This window comes from Taudactylus pleione, unplaced genomic scaffold (assembly GCF_031769625.1).
Source record: "Taudactylus pleione unplaced genomic scaffold, aTauple2 ptg000125l, whole genome shotgun sequence".
Taxonomy (NCBI): Eukaryota; Metazoa; Chordata; class Amphibia; order Anura; family Myobatrachidae; genus Taudactylus; species Taudactylus pleione.
This window is the reverse complement of record NW_028284527.1, coordinates 2,244,718-2,257,861: the sequence shown is the minus strand read 5'-3', so window position 1 is coordinate 2,257,861 and position 13,144 is coordinate 2,244,718. Positions and strand designations below refer to the sequence as shown.

The 13,144-nt window shown below is 49.1% G+C and overlaps 1 protein-coding gene across 1 annotated transcript in view; it reads right to left on the bottom strand.

The window, feature by feature from the left end:
* LOC148523896 (adenylosuccinate synthetase isozyme 2) overlaps positions 1 to 13,144 on the bottom strand; it is a 177,522-nt gene that overhangs the window by 77,980 nt on the left and 86,398 nt on the right. The window contains exons 8-9 of the mRNA XM_088472490.1: positions 6,938 to 7,064; positions 6,109 to 6,263 (exon numbers count right to left, since the gene is read on the bottom strand). Coding sequence (XP_088328616.1) covers positions 6,109 to 6,263; positions 6,938 to 7,064 — 282 coding nt within the window. The remainder of the gene's footprint in view (positions 1 to 6,108; positions 6,264 to 6,937; positions 7,065 to 13,144) is intronic.

Below are 13,144 nucleotides of genomic sequence, written 5' to 3'. Positions count from 1 at the left end.
GCGGCAACCGCAGAGGACTGTCCACGGACAGACCGTGAAGGTCTGAGAACCAGTGCCATCTGGGCCACGCGGGAGCTATCAACAGGAGCGTCCCTCCTTCCTGTTTGAATTTCCGGATTACCCGTGGAAGAAGGGAAACCGGAGGAAACAGGTATGCGAACCGGAACGTCCACCGGACGGACAGAGCATCCACCAGAAACACCTCTTCGTCTCTTGTGCGAGACCCGTACACCGGCAACTTGTTGTTGTGCCGGGACGCCATGAGGTCGATCTCTGGAAGACCCCACCTGTCCACCAGCAGTTGAAAAACGTCCGGGTGCAGGGACCATTCCCCTGGATGAACGTCCTGGCGACTTAGAAAGTCCGCCTCCCAATTTAGCACTCACGGGATGAAGACCGCTGATAAGGCCGGAAGATTGCACTCCGCCCATACCAGGATCCGAGACACCTCTACGAGAGCCGCCCGACTTCGGGTTCCTCCTTGCCTGTTTATGTAGGCCACGGTGGTAGCGTTGTCCGACTGGACCTGCACCGGACGACCCTGGAGAACCCGATGTGCCTGCTGGAGAGCAATGAAGACCGCACGGAGTTCCAAGATATTTATTGGAAGTTCCGCTTCTGCCGGTGTCCACCTGCCCTGGAACAAGTGTGGACCCGAAACTGCTATCCAGCCCCGAAGACTGGCGTCCGTTGTCAAGAGGACCCAAATTGGTACCCAGAACGGACGTCCCTTGCTGAGATGGGTCGTCTGCAACCACCAGGCAAGGGACAAGCGAACCTCCGGGGTGAGCACAATCGTCTGGGACTTCAGAGACTGAGGCAGCCCGTTCCACTTGGACAGGATCAGGTGCTGCAGAGGTCTGGATTGAAACTGGGCATATTCCACCATGTCGAACACCGACACCATGGAGCCCAATAACCTCATCGCTGAGTGTAGAGACACCCGGTGGCTGTGCAGACAACTGCGCACCCTCGACTGTAAAGCAGAGATCTTTTCCTCCGTCACAAAGATCCTTTGCTGTCCGGAGTCCAATAAGGCTCCGAGGTGCAGAATCCGCCGAGACGGGATTAGAGTGGACTTCTGCCAGTTGATTAACCAGCCGTGCCGTTGCAGCAGCGCATTGGTCAGGTCCAAGTGGCGTAGAAGGAGCTCTGGAGATCCTGCCACTAATAACAGGTCGTCCAAGTACGGCAACATGCGGACTCCCTGCAGCCATGACCGCCATCACCTTGGTGAACACACGCGGTGCTGTCGCCAGGCCAAAAGGTAACGCCCGAAACTGAAAATGGTCGCTGCGGATTGCAAACCTGAGGAACTGTTGATGGCGCAAAAGAATAGGGACATGCAGGTAAGCGTCCTATATGTCCAATGACACCATGTAGTCCCCAGGTTCCAGCGCCAGAATGATGGACCGTAGGGTCTCCGTCCGAAACTTCGGCACCCGCAAAGACTTGTTGAGAGCTTTGAGGTTGAGAATCGGACGATACGACGCATTGGGTTTCTGCACCAAAAAAAGATTTGAATAGAAACCCTGGCCCCTCTAGGAGAATGGAACAGGCACTATAACTCCAGCCTGGAGCATATTGTGCAAGACCTTCCGCAGCTCCGTGGCCTTGTTCCGGTCTGATGGTAGACCCGTGGTGAAGAATCGAGCCGGGGGTCTGTGCCGGAACGAGAGGGCGTACCCGTGGGAGACCACCTCGAGAACCCAAGTGTCTGTCGTGGTGACCGACCAACACCGGGCGAACTGCAGCAGGCTGCCTCCCACTTTGGGATCCCCCAACGGGAGGCCCGGACCGTCAGGCCGCAGGCTTGTCATCAGGCTTAGGGGCAGGACGTCTGGTACTCCATGCCTGCTTCCGGGGCTTGGCCGATTTTTTGGGACCAGCCTGTCGGGGAAAAGACTGTGGTTTGGGCCTGCTCTGGGCCCTATAAGACCGAAAGGACGATGGCCCTGAACCAGAAGGAGCCGCGGCCGACGGGAGACATGCCGATTTGGCTGCCGCCAGCGTGGCCACAATCTTGTCCAGATCTGGAACGAAGAGAACTTCTCCGTTAAAGGGCAACGCCTCCAAACCCTTTTTGGAGTCAGCGTCCGCCTTCCAGGATCGCAACCACAAGGTGCGACGGATGAGGCACCGCTGAAGAAATTCGTGACACCAGTGTACTAATGTCTAAGGCCGCCTCGTTGATATAAGTGGCCGAATCATGGAGATTACCAATCAACTCCGTTTGTTTGGCCGGACAGTCGGATTCAAAGGACGCCTCCAATGAATCCGCCCAGCCCTCCATCGCTCTGGCAACCCAGCAAATGGCCATAGCCGGCCGCGCTGCCCCCCCCCGCAAGAGAATAAGCGGACTTCAGGCAGATCTCCACCTTGCGGTCCGTAGCATCCTTAAGGGAGGACATGGATGGCATCGGTAATGTGGCACTACGGACAAGACGTGTCACATGAGAATCCACCTGTGGAGGGGATTCCTACTTAGCAAAATAATTATCCGCGAACGGATAAGCCACTGCCAGGCGCCTCTGCGGCTGGTATCGCTTGCCAGGCTGTTTCCACGCCTCCTCTAAATGGTCCATTAACTGGCCCGAAAGAGGAAAGACTGTGGCGTCACCCTTCACATCTTTAAAAAAGGCATACTTGGATTTAGCAGCTGGGGGACCTTCGTCCTCAATCACCAAGGCTGTGCGGACTGCCCGAATAAGTCCAGGAATATATACCTTGGACCTAGCGTCAGCGTCCTTAGTATGGAGAGGTTCCTGATCGTAAGGATCCAGAATCTCCCCATCATCAGGCGTCCCTTCGTCATCCTCATAAGGAGCTGACAGAGACGCCACCGGCCGTTTATGTGGCCGCATCACAGTCTCCCCCTGCAACACATCCGACAAGTGCTGTACAGAACTCGTCAGGGAGTTAACCCACGCAGGCTCCTGAGAAACCGGGAGAGGGGAAATAGGGAGTCTGCGGGGTACCACCAATTGTCTTGGGAAACCCTGCATGGGTGACGACACCACTGACTGCTGGGACAAACCCATCTGTGTAAACGCGGGCTGCGGAGCTAACTGGCCCACTAAGGTTGTAAGCGCCTGAGCGAAACAAGCCCAGGGCGGCTCCTGTACCGGTGCTGTAACCGTAATAGGCTGCGCCATCGACAAACACTGCCGGCAGAGGCCCTCCGCGCTACCATCCGCTAAAGGTACTTTACATGTAGTACACTGTAGACGGAGAGGAAAATCACTTTCAGACATGATGGTACTAAGTATGTGACCCTCTCACCAATTGTATTTTAAAGAGGTGAGAGACCACCCTGCAGCACCGCACCGCAAGGGCTTAGCAGAAAGAACAGGGACAGTAATAAAGCTGACAGTCAGAATAGAAGATACAGGCAGCAGCGCTAGTACAGTCACATACAATGCAAAGAAAATCAATTCCTGCACTAACCAGCGCTGATCACTCAACTACGCAGACACAGGGTCTGGTAGGACACAGCGCTGCATACACAGACCTGACCACAAGCGGAGGAGAGGTATGCGGGGGGACCCAGACCAAGAGGCTTCCTTCCAGGCTTCCAGCAGCGTTCACCATGCGTTCAGGAAGATGGCCGCAGAGGAGCAGAGAGGAGGCTGGCCTGGGGGAGGAGCGCTGACACAGGGCCAGTCGGCAGAGTGCAGAGAGGGCTGTGTGCAGCGGGGGAGGCGCCGGCTGTGAGACAGGGAAGGCGCGCTCCCCTGGCATGCATTTAACCCCTGGGACGCCGCAGCGCTACCGCTCTGCAGCGGTCCGCTGTCCCAGGGGGGTAGTGGAAGCGCAGGTTCTTACCTGGCTCCACGCTGCAGCCAGTCCTGAGGGAGCCCCCTGCCTGGGGACTCTGGACCATGTAACAGCGGGGACCCACCGCGGGACCCAGCTGCTTACCTTGCTGTCCCCCTTGAATCCGGCCATGGTCCGGAACATCTGGGGTCACCGCTAGCTGTGACCCCAGATGCTCACCAACATCCCCGGATCGGTACCGGCGTTCTGGTACCGGCGGGGGTGTAGGGAAGACAGCATGGACGTCAGGACTGACTGTCCATGCTGTACAACCAGATGTGCAGCCACAGCTGCATGTAGAAAAGCTTCAGGGGCTCTTCTTAGCCCCCACTCCAACAGGTGCACCCAACTCCGGCCGGGCACCAAACTAAACTGAGGTGCCTTGGCTCGGGGTATAGGAGGGGGACCCTAGTGCATCCTGGGAGGCTGAAAGCTTAACTCTATGGTGCCCGAGGACTGACGTCACACCTATACCCCAAGGTATCCTGTGGATATCCTATGGACCCTGAAGTAGAAATTAAGTTTTTTTGTCTTTTATTTGCTTAGAAACACTACAAAAATAATATTTTTGGTACTTGATGTGAAATCACTTTCTCTGAGTCCATCTGGGGGACACTTGACCATGGGGGGGGTGATAAGTACAAAAGCTGCCCCTAGGGGTGGATATGTTCAGCCTTGGCTGAACTAAAAAAAAAAAAACTGTCCAAAAGAAGCAAACTTAGACGCAAAGTCCTAAATCTATACAAATCGGGTGAATGTACAACCGAGGACCATGTAACTGTTCTATATAACTATGCCATGGAATCTCCATGCCGGGCTGCCCACGAAGTACTAACCAAGCCGGGCTGCCCACGAAGTACTAACCAAGCGAGTGGGATGAGGCAAGATCCTAGCTGGGATAAGCCATAATCCATCTGGCCAACTTCTTTTCTTAGAACTATAAAAACTATGTAAACACTCAGGTTTTCCTTATACAGGCTGTCCTCTCCAGATAAATACGTAGCACTCTTACGTCTAACACAGGCAACTGCCTCCATTTGTTTTACTTGATTTAGCAAAACATTGAAAATGCTATCTCTTGATTAAGAGAAAATGTCAACACTTCTTTAGATTGAAAAGAAGGTAGTGTGCAAAATTCTGCTTTATCCATGTTGATAACCAGAAATGAAGGTCTACAAAATAAAAACTCCTAATTCCAACATGGCTAACAAGTTACTGACTTCAGGACAACCTATCTATAAGGTTTAAATACTGGTAACTATAGTACTAACAAACACAAACTAAATTTCCCAAGGCTCAATAGGATGACTATATTGTGGCTGTCCCTCACCATCACATGTTTCAACTGCTGGCCACCCAGCTCTAACCTGCAGGCTCTGCCGAGTCCAAGCCTCCTCTGCATGTCATTGGGGCCCCCCTGCTGATGGCCACCGCATTCATTCATTTCAGCAGCAGTAGGTTCCAGCTCTAGCCACAGCTTCCACCAGAATCCTGTTCGCCGGCACCTTCTTCAGTTGCCAGCCACCCAGCATGTAGGGCTCTGCCTTTCGAAAGCGGGTCCAGCTGACACTGACCTTAGCATGCTGCCGGACCCCTGAATCTGACTCCTGCTTGTAGGCAAGGAGAGTGTTTGCAGATAGTTTTAGGGGGAGGGGGGGGATAAAGGTGTAGGTAAAAAAGTAAAATATACTAGCTAGCCTAAACATACTCCTTTAGCACTTAACAGAGGAAGGGGTTGGAAGGGAGGAGCTTATATACCCTAAAAAGATAATTATTAAGTGCTAACTCCTCAATCTTCACTACGCCCCATAATTCTTTTAAGTATTATACAGAGGATGGAGCTATAGGTGTTGGAGTATTATCTTGCACAATATTGCACATCGACATTTGCAGTGTGTTTAAGGATGATATAGTGTGCTGCATTCATTTAATCACCATTACCTTTTGCTTTCTTAAAACAGATGGTGGAGAAATTAAATATGCTATTTTTATGAGGTTACACACTTGGAAGACATCTGGTATTATAGGTAGGACTTCTGGTGGCAATGATATTTCCATTCCCATTAGCATCAACACTACTGCATTTGTCTGTACTGTCCATATCACACAGACTTTCAATTACACCTGAAAGCGACTGGTGATCTAGTGGAGATATGGTAAAATACAGACTTGCTGCCATAAAACCCTGTAACAATGCCTTCATTGTTTTTCACAAATATACAAGAGAAATTCTTACATTATGGGGCAGATGCAATTACACAAATATTACTCTTAATAGCTCTGAAGACTTACATTATCCTGCTCTGTTGGAAAGGCACCAATACCAACTCTAGTGGTGTATGCTTTCACCACTCCATATACATCCCCAATGCTCTGGGGTGGAATACCAAGGCCCGTGCAAACCCCTCCAGCAGTACAGTTTGAAGAAGTCACAAAGGGGTAAGTGCCTGCAAAACAAAGACGTTGTGTATAAATACCCAAATAATTCTAACCCCCTACACAAACATTAAATGTAAAAAACACAAACCAGACACACTTTGGGGCTACTTAAATGCTTACACCTATGCAGTAACAAATCCCATTAACTCTTTCACTTGCCAAGCTTATAATTTAAAATCAGAAACACATTTTGGGCCAGATGCCGCACAAAAGATACGCAGACTGAAAAGATGGCCAAAGTCCAATTCGTTGATGCGTCTCTATGGTTATCGATGAAGTACGAATTTGGATGCAGAGGGGCAATTGCAGGGGGCGTTTTTGATGGGTGGTCAGCCAGACCCGGGCATGTCGTGTTCAGCAACTGTATCTTTTACCACAGTTGCATTGACACTGGCGGCCATGTTCATATATAGATTCTGCACCTCCATAGGGCTGGTGCAATGTCCGATGAAATTAATGTGTGACTGATGGTGCGTTTTAATACTGTGGAGGAGCCAGCTCTCTACATACCATTACATCAATAGGAAACATTGTCAGGCATGGGAAGAAGTGGAATTTGCTGAAAGTGTTGTTTTGTACCCTAGAATGACTAATGGCATAAAAAAAGTTTGCATATATTTTCCATTGTCCACTCTCCACAGGCTGTGAAAGAAGCATGTAAAGGAAAAAGGCAATCCCTTACCAAAATCAATATCCAGGAGTGCAGCATTTGCTCCTTCAACCAATATCTTCTTTGGTGTGCCATGAAGAGCTTCATGTAGGAAATAGACACCATCCTTCACCATGGGTTTTACCTTCTCTGCATACTCCTAGATAACATCTCACCATTAGTGTACTGTACATGACAGTTATATCTTCCCCTTAGTAACATAACATGCAGCTTTAATCCTTACTGGAAGACACAGCTTTTGTATTCTCTTAAATAGACATTAACCGCTTTCATAATGTAGTTTATAAGACATATACCTAGATACATTAGAGAATTAGCCCCTAAAGTCCTTACATATATTGGAAACAGGAAATAAGCAGAGCACACTGAAAAAGGTGCCATGTAACAATTGTTGCAAAGCAATATCAGTAATACCCCTTTCAGACATACAACCCGGGAAATTTCCTGCTCAGACCCAGGAATTTCTTCCTGTGCAAATTCCCGGGTATTTGGTCGAGACCCCCCTTTCACACTACAGTGTCTACCCGGGAAATTCCCAGGTAGACCCCTTTCAGACAAGAGCAGGGTTTTTCTGCTTACGTGCCTCTTCTCTGCCGTCTGGCTCCTCCCAGCCAAAAGCCGGCCAATCGTAATGCAGTTTTTTTTTTTATTATAATTTTTTTTAACATTTATTTTAATTCCCTGGTGGTCCAGCGGGAGTGCGGGCGGCCCGCTGTGGCACAGCCGGCTGGTGCTGGGGGTGGTGAGCAGCAGCGCTGAGCGTCCTATAGGACGCTCTGCGCTGTCAGCTCAAACAAAGCAGCAGCGCTGAGCGTCCTACAGGACGCTCTGCACTGTCAGCTCAAAGCAGCAGCGCTGAGCGTCCTATAGGACGCTCTGCACTGTCAGCTACATGTCAAAGCTGCTTGGTGCTAAAACAGACAAATCTCAGGTACACAACTCCAAATTATTAATAATCTATAAATGCAATAAAATTTTGCAATCGATAGAGGTTTTTAGCATAATCTTGCCCGAGAGTTGTAAATTCCCTGGTAGCACCATTCAGACAGAAGCAGGGTAATTTCCCGGGACTTAAGTCACAGGAAAAACCCTGGTCGATTGCAGGGGCGGCTACCCGGGAACGTGTTCCCGGGTAGGTACCTTTCACACAGACATGAGACCCGGGAATTTTGGCCGAGGCAGGCCAAAATCCCGGGAATCTAAGTATGTCTGAAAGGGGTATTATTCACAAGCTGTTAAGGCTTCTAACTTATCAGGACTTGTTCCACGAACAGGAGGTACACCAAGTTAGTGAAGTGGCGTTAACCTTTCAGTTTTACCAATGGGTACTAAAACCTCAGTGTCAATACATGCAACCCAAGACCTAAAACAACAGCAAGGTATTTCCCACATAGTAGTACAATGTATCCATCACCATAGTTCTAGACTTTCTCCAGAAATGTTCAAAACCATTATAAGTGGAATAGAAAAGCCTGCTGCAATACACAGGTGACAACTCAGTGATCGCAAATATACGCTATAGCATGTTTTTTACCCTGTAATGGCTGCCTAGGATTCACTTTAACACAAGTGGCTCTCACAGGACCCACTATGATCAAGCGGTGTGCGCCCGCTCTGCAAACAGTTGCTGCCTGCAGTATCTCAGCCAATTGCCATCTGTAGGATCTCCCTCACTCCCTGCCCACACGCTGCTCTATTTGAGTACAGTTCTCCAGCGGCGCCTCTACACAGTGCACACCTTCCCTGTATACCACCCTCTGACTCTCCCAGCTGCAGCAGCAGCGTTGTTGTCCCCATTATGTTGGTGGTGCTGAAGCTCTCCAGCAGACTGCGCTCCATCCCTGACTCCTTCAGTCAGCTATCCACACACAGGAAGCCAGGGAGGTGGAGACTGGCCGGTCTAAGAGGTAGCTGGAGCTCTACACCCAGGTACCGAGGGACAAGCTGAGGGTACAGCTCTGGTGACACAGCTGGGAGCTCCCACCAGGAGGTAACTACCGTGCCCAGTACTGGTAGGGAACTGACATTATAAGGCTACTTGTTCAGAAACAATTGAGATAGAGAAAATTATATATATATATATATATATATATATAATTTTCTCTATCACACACAATACTGCAAGTCCGCACTCAAAGCATTCATTTCAAGTCACATATAAGGATTGTGCTCCATTAAGAATCCAACGGAATCCAAAAATAGAAAAAAGGCATTCACCAGGTAGAAGAAAAAAACACATCTTTATTCAGAGCATCATTAAAATATCACCATAGTGTCAATGTTTCGATCTTCTCAGGGACCGTCATCAGGACAACTATATCCAGTGTAGACAGGACAGCATCACAAAACATACTGTGTACCCACTACCTAATGCCTCATATATACCTAAGGAAGACCCTGTAACTCCACCCACCAATTAACCTAATTAAAAACACTAAAATAGCATATGAGTAAAAGGATCAACTCCAAAAACACCAGCAAATGTGAGCAACCTTGCGATTAAGCATCTACAGAAATCTTACCCCTAATGCCAAAGAATATCATACCTAAATCGGCTGATTAAAACGAAGAAAAATGTTAAAAACAAAATGGCGTCTGCTGCCTTGCGTGTCACCCGAGCAGACTGTGCGTTCCACAGGCACATCCTCCATAGCACAACCCGGAAGTGACATAATATGGTCACATGTATAAACAAAACCCTCCAGCTGATAGACAGCGCTTTCTGTTTACAACAGGGGCATGCTGCGCTAGTGATACCAAGGAAGGAACCACAACACAAGCGCCCTGTGTAATATATCAATCAACTAAGAACAGTGCTATTCAGCAAGGTTATAAGGGACAATTTAGAGCACTAGAAGGGGAAATCAAAGGGAGCATAAAAACCAACATTACTAAAAAGTATACCTATACATATATATGAAAAAATACAAAGCCTAAAAAAAGAGAGTAATGTGGTATATTAATGTGTTAATGCGTTGACATAATTAGTCAACACAAATACTCTAGATCGATCCTGTGACAAAAATGCCCCTCTAACGCAAAAAACATGCCCAGGGGATTGGCCTCATTGAGTCCTCTTGGGGCCAGTGTCCAGCTCAAAAATCCACCTTGTTTCACATCTTCTTAATACCATTTCACGGTCAGCACCACGTGCTGGTTTAGGGACGTGATCAATAAGCATACACTTGAGACAGAGTGTTTGTGAGTGGCAAAGTGCTGCGCTACAGGTTTGTCAGAATCATTATTTAGTAAAGCACTCCGGATGGAAGAGCGATGATTTGCCTTGCCAAGTTATGTTCACATATTAAAAAATGTTTAGCGACCGCTTGGTCGCTGCAATTTTTGGAGAGAGCCAGCCAAATGGCCGAACGGTGAAGTGCCATTCGTTCCTGTGGACATAACTTGGCAAGCCTGAGATACATGATCATTGATCATGTCCCAGAACATCGACGTGGAGGTGATCGTTAAAAAATTCTTCTTAAATTGGAAACCAAGTGGATAATGAGATTAGATACTGTTTCGCCTAAAGGCTTCAATGAGAAAGTTTGTTGGAACAGCCTGATTTAGTATTAGTTAATACAATTAACATTATTATGTGACAGTATATGTAACAGTATTCTGGATGAGTAATCCGTTTAGTAATTTTCCTGATTATGTATTGTTTTTGTATGTTCTGTTATGATTTAGTTTTGACACTAACCGTGATGGGTTATTTGCACCGTGATGGTATATTTATTATAATTCGTTTATGGCTTTTATTTATTTTTTGTTGCCATAGCAACCTTGTGGACCGGGTAGCATCTCCTGTGGTTGGGTATGGTAAGTAACCACTCCCCACTGCGGGAGCGCGTCACGGGTTTCCAGAGGAGGGTGTGACGTTATCAGGGGGCGTCCCGCCACCAGCTCCACAAGACTGCAACCAGCTCACGGGTGTCTACTTAAGAGGGATAAGAGTTTTACAATATTGTTGTAGGTGTAATGTTGCTTTGAATTATTGATTTTTCTGCATCTTGAAAAATGTGTTGCCGGACTGTTGTATACATAATATGAGATATGGTAAGAACTTACCTTTGTTATCTCTATTTCTACGACGTCCATAGGGTTCCACAGGATTCCTTGGGGTATAGGTGATGACGTCAGGCATTGGGCACCATAGAGTTAAAGTTTTCAGCCTCCCAGGATGCACTGGGGTCCCCCTCCTATACCCCGCCCCCGAGCCAAGGCATCTCAGCTACGTACCAAGCCATAGGCTGGAGGAGGATAAGGAAGAGAGAGGAAAAAAATCTGGATACACACAAGAATCACTTTCTCACCAGAGGGAGACGGAAAAACCGGTGACCAGAGCAAAGCCCATATCTGCAGCACAGGTGCGACAGTCCTGGACTTCGTAGAAATAGAGATAACAAAGGTAAGTTCTTACCATATCTCATATTTTCTACATCAGGGTCCTTAGGGTATCCACAGGATACCTTGGGGATGTCCCAAAGCAGTATCCTTTAAGGGTGGGGACGCTCCTGTGCTGAAAGGAGAATCCGCCGCCCGAAGGAAGCATCCTGAGAGGCAAAGGTGTCAAACGCGTAATACCGCACAATTGGTGTGGAGAGAGGACCACGTGGAAGCCTTGCAGATCTGGACTGCAGAGGCACCACGTCAAGCTGCCCACGAAGGACCCACAGACCTAGTGGAATGAGCCCTCACAGAGGATGGAACCGGAAGGCCTTCATGAAGATAAGCTTCTGAAATTGCCATAAGAATCCAACCTGCCAAAGTTTGCTTTGAAGCAGGCCAACCCTTTTTACGAAAGCCATAGAGGACAAACAAGGCGTCCGACATCAACGAAGAAGTGCGGTCAACATAAATCCTTAAGGCCAGCACAACGATTTCCTCGTTGATATGGAAACTTGAAACAACTTTGGGAAGAAATTCAGGACGAGTGCGCAGCACCGCCCTGTTCCTATGAAAAATCTGAAAAAGGGGGTCTACAGGATAGAGCCCCTAAGTCAGAAACACGTCTGGCCGAAGCAATGGCCAGAAGGAAAATTGTTTTAGCTGTCAGCCATTTAAGGCCCACTGAGCCCAGTGGTTCAAACGGCGGTCCCTGGAGAGCCCTCAGGACCACAGGTAAATCCCAAGGCGCCACCGGTGGAACAAAAGGTGGCTGAATTCGACGAACATCTTGCATAAAGGTGCGCACATCAGGGATTGCAGCAATCCTACGATGGAACCAGACTGACCGGGCAGACAACTGCACCTTAAGAGACGCAAGGCGAAGCCCATGGTCCAGTCCCGCCTGTAGGAAAGCTAACACTCTAGACAGACGGAACTCCCGAGGAGCATAACCTCTCGGTCGACACCACTGGTATATCCTTGTAGAAGATGGTTTCCGAGCCCTGAACATAGTTTGCACTACAGAGCTGGAAAACCCCCTGGACCTTAACATGGCCGTCTCAACAGCCACGCCGTCAAAGACAGCAGAGTTAGGTCCGGGTGAAGACAAGGACCCTGTGACAGTAGGTCCAGTCGTAACGGCAACCGCAGAGGAATGTCCACGGACAGCCTCAAAAGGTCTGAGAACCAGTGCCGCCTGGGCCACGCGGGAGCTATCAACAGGAGCGTCCCCCCTTCCTGTTTGAATGTCCGGATTACCCGTGGAAAAAGGGAAAACGGAGGAAATAGATAAGCAAACCGGAACGTCCACTGGACGGACAGAGCATCCACCAGAGACGCCTTTTCGTCTCTTGTGCGAGACCCGTACACCGGCAACTACTTGTCGTGTCGTGACGCCATGAGGTCGATCTCTGGAAGACCCCACCTGTCCACCAGAAGTTGAAAGACGTCCTGGTGCAGAGACCATTCCCCCGGATGAACGTCCTGGTGACTTAGAAAGTCCGCCTCCCAGTTTAGGACTCCCGGGATGAATACTGCTGATATGGCCGGGAGATTGCGCTCTGCCCAAACCAGGACTCTACGAGCGCCGCCCGACTTCGGGTTCCTCCTTGCCGCCTTATGTAGGCCACGGTGGTGGCGTTGTCCGACTGGACCTGCACGGGGTGACCTTGGAGAACCCGATGTGCCTGCTGGAGAGCATTGAAAACCGCTCCAAGATGTTAATTGGAAGCTCTGAGTCCATCTGCCCTGGAACAAGTGTGGACCCATGACTGCTCCCCAGCCCCGAAGGCTGGCATCCGTTGTTAACAGGACCCAATTCACCACCCAGAA